Source organism: Tinamus guttatus, unplaced genomic scaffold (assembly GCF_059628265.1).
Source record: "Tinamus guttatus ecotype Peru unplaced genomic scaffold, ASM5962826v1 Tinamus_guttatus_pri_ptg000397l, whole genome shotgun sequence".
NCBI lineage: Eukaryota > Metazoa > Chordata > Aves > Tinamiformes > Tinamidae > Tinamus > Tinamus guttatus.
This window is the reverse complement of record NW_028288931.1, coordinates 2,186,324-2,190,000: the sequence shown is the minus strand read 5'-3', so window position 1 is coordinate 2,190,000 and position 3,677 is coordinate 2,186,324. Positions and strand designations below refer to the sequence as shown.

Below are 3,677 nucleotides of genomic sequence, written 5' to 3'. Positions count from 1 at the left end.
GATAAACAGACTTCCGAGCTCTACGGTGACACCTTAATCATAATCTCCCTGGAAAACTCCTCACAAATTTGAAGAGCTTCAAATTGTGATTTCCAGCTTGGGTCTCTTCCATAGCAATCTCCTCAGAAGGAATAAGCTCTTTTTCCTCTGCCCAAGATGTCATATCTATCAATGCTTTGGGTATGTTTCTCTGAGGTGAATTAGCCAACATGGAGTTTGCAGGACTTCAGAGCACACTGTTTTATTGAATAGGCTCCGTTAAAGTTCACCGTTCCACTTCCATGAACGGAAACTATAGGGCAAGTCATTCAGTACTGAAAGGCTTGAAAGTCCAGTTCTGGAAACTTTCCTTGTGTGGAATTAAACAGAACTGCACATACACAGCTGTGTGTTTAGAACTGCATCCAAATAACCAATGACTTGTAAACATTTCAAAACAAACCCACAGTTCACACCTGAAACTTATTCAGGAAACTACCAACACAAGTGCTTCGAAGCATAGAAGTTTAATAAATGCAGTTTCCTACCCACAGGAGAAGGGGGGTACATATAAGCAACAGGAACTGGAGAGTAGTAAATAAGAGAAAATTCCAAAAATCTAAAGTGACCACCTCTCTTGATCAGAAAGCAGTCTGAAATGGCAAGCTGAGTTGCTGCAAAATCACAAAATACTGTAAGGGAGTTGAAACTCTTAACCTGTTGGCACATAGGAATCCTTTTTAAAAAGTTGTTTTAGTATTTGCAATCTATGTGGCTTACACTCTGGAAACAAACACAGTATTTGTAAGATGATCCTAGAAACTAACATCCTTTGAAAGCAAAAAAAGCCCCCTGCTCTTCTCCCACCCAAAAGGGAAATAAAAAGCAGTGAAATTTTGCTTAACCAGCTTATAACACAGGGCAACAGTAAGGCCAGAATCCAATGCAACTGGAACTTCCAGGCAAAATAATAAACATGGACAACTTCACAGAAGCATGAAGAGCAGAAAGCATTAACAGCAGCAGCCTTCTTGGTAGGTGAATTGAAATTGCTGCTTTGACACAGTTCTTTCTACAAGAGCTTTAATTTCTTCTAACCCCAGATTAAAAAAAAAAGGAAAAAAAAACTGCAACAAGAGTTTACTGCTATGTGTTTTAGTGCCATAATGCTACTTTAAAAACACACACACAGTCACCATTCACAGAGGAGACTGAAAAAGATACTAAATTTCTAATTCAGAGCTTTTCAGCTCAGTAATTTCACCAGCAACATCTAGCTGGTTAAGATACTTTTAAACAACTGCAAGAGAAAGGACAATTGTTGATTTAACTTCTAACTACTCCTCTCTTCAGCTTCTTCTTTTGTAACCCGTAACATGTAGGTGTTTTTACTGGGTTAGTAGCTGAATTACACGTAAGCGATATATGTGTCGTCATGCTTCAAAATCATCCAAGCTCAAGGAATATAAAACAATGGGGCTGAATGACAGAATTAATCTTGGACACACAAGTTTAGACAGTTTCAGATTTATCAGTTTTCAAAACTGTTAAGCAAGCCTCCAAAAAATCGTTATTGTTATATTCTTCTTTCCTTAACATTGCCCTAATTTGTTTACTATCTGGGAATTACCACAATAGCCTTTCCTTTCCACTACCGTAAGCAAAGCAACTAAAATATATATATGCACATATTTTTATAAATAAAAAATATATATTCCCTATAGAAAGTAGATCCATTCCAATTAGTGGGATAAAAGGTTGGGAAGAAATATCCCCCGTGTTTCTTCTGTTTTGCTTTTTTGTTGCTGTTGTTTGTTTGTTGTTGTTGTTTTTTAAGAATTAAAGATTCTCTAAGAACAAAAAGGAAAAAAAAACTACAAAAAAATAAGCTAAACAAAAAAAGGAAAAAAAAACCCTCCTCTTTGTGCTTTGAAAGCACCTAGTGACCTATGTGCGGCACGTTTTGCGGCTTCCCCCTGCATATGGCGCTGTTCTTTATTCGGGCGAAGGCGACAGGCAGGGCAGCGGCAGGTTCAGCCCGCGTTGCCCCTCAGCGCTCGCTCCCGCTGCTCCTCGGGCCGCGGGGCCGCCGGGTTCCTGCTCGGGAGGCGGCCCGGGAGGCCCCGCGCAGGAAGCCAGGGCGCCGCGCGGCGGAAGCCCCGGGCCGCGCTGCCGCGTCGAGCCGGGCCGGGCCGCCCGGGCGAGCGCCGCGCTCGCTGCCCGCCCCGCGGGTAGCGTGGGGCGGCCGGGCTCCGCAGCGAGCGCAGCGCCGGCTCCGCGAGGCCGCTCGGGACCGCCTCCAGCCCCGCCGCGCCGCCGGGCCCGGCCGCGCCGGCCTCCTTCCCGCCGCCATTTTCTTCGCGGCGGCTCCTCACAGGAGCCTGCGCAGGGCGGGGGCGGGGGGCACGGCGGCGCTCCGCAGGGGAGCGCGACCACAGCGGCGTCGCCGCCGGCCGCGCCGAGCAGCAGCGCGCGGAGCCGCCGCAGCCCGGGCCCCACCGCGCGGCCCCCCGCGGGGCTCCGCCGCCCCGGCCCGGCGCACGCCCGCCCGCCCCGCCGGCTCTTACGCGGAAGAAGCCCGCGTCCATCTTGCCTCCTCCGCCTCCGCCTGCTCGCGGCGCGCTCCCCGTCCCGGCGTGCACCGCGCGCCCGCGAGCCCCCTCGCGCGCCCGCCCGCCGCGGGGAGGGGCGCAGCGCGCCTGCGCACGGCACGCAAACAGCGGGGGCCGCAGGGGCGGGGCGGCGCGCGCCGCGAAGGCTCTCCGGCGCGCAGCGATTGGCTGGCGTGGCCTCGGGGGGTAGGTGCGCGCGCTGGAGGCTGCCAATCAGAATGCGGGACGTTTGCGGCGGGGTGGGGGTGTAGGGGGCGTCTCTCGCGAGAGGGTGACGCGCGTGTCGCTCGCGCGGGACTCGCGTGAGGCGATGGCGGCTGCGGCCGTTCCGTGAGGGGCCACGGGCTCTCCCCTGTCGCCAGAGCCGCCCGCCGCGTCGCCAGGGGCAGCCCCGCGTCATTAGAGCCACCCCGCTGTCACGAGCCGCCCCCTTGTCACCAGAGCCACCCCTCTGTCGCCACAGCCTCCCCCCCGTCACCAGAGGGGCCCGTCGCGTCGCCAGGGGCGGTCCCTCATCACCAGAGCCAAGCCCGTGTAACCGGAGCCACCCCCCGGGCCGGCACTGGGGTTCTGCCCACGAGCAGTTTCCCCCTTAGCAGAGCAGGAACCTCCGTGGCCCTGGGGACTGACTCTGATGCCTCCTATAGAGCAGGCCAGGCCCCTCAGTAGTTTAATACAAAACTACCTTTCATACAGAAACCAGGGCTAGTATTTAATAAATCCATACATCTGTTTCTTTAGGAAGAGTTGTTTCCTTCCAGTCCAAATAAAACTTGTTTGTGCCTGTGTAAGTAAAACACACAACTTTCTATCGCAGACATGTGGGGAATGGGTGGGTTTAGGGGTGTCTTCTTGAAAATAAAGGAGCCATGGATCTCCCCATCTAGAGATACTCATATTCTCACTGCTTGGATGTCAAATTGAAGCCTCTTTCCTGCATTATCCACAGGACGGAGTAAGGAGACGGAAAGCTTGTCTGCTTGTATTGAATCGCTAGGCAAAAAAAATAAGCAAGAAGCCACGTGGAGGCACTGCACGACCAAGAGCGGCTCTCAGAGCACGCAGACCCTGCAGCGCCACAGGAGA

General features: G+C 52.5%; 1 protein-coding gene across 1 annotated transcript in view; it reads right to left on the bottom strand.

Annotated features, from left to right (window-relative positions):
* SRRM1 (serine and arginine repetitive matrix 1) overlaps positions 1–2,621 on the bottom strand; it is a 17,807-nt gene extending 15,186 nt beyond the window's left edge. The window contains exon 1 of the mRNA XM_088531157.1: positions 2,547–2,621. Within this exon, the coding sequence (XP_088387283.1) occupies positions 2,547–2,567 (21 nt within the window). The 5' untranslated portion in view covers positions 2,568–2,621. The remainder of the gene's footprint in view (positions 1–2,546) is intronic.
* Between the last annotated feature and the right edge of the window lie 1,056 nt (positions 2,622–3,677).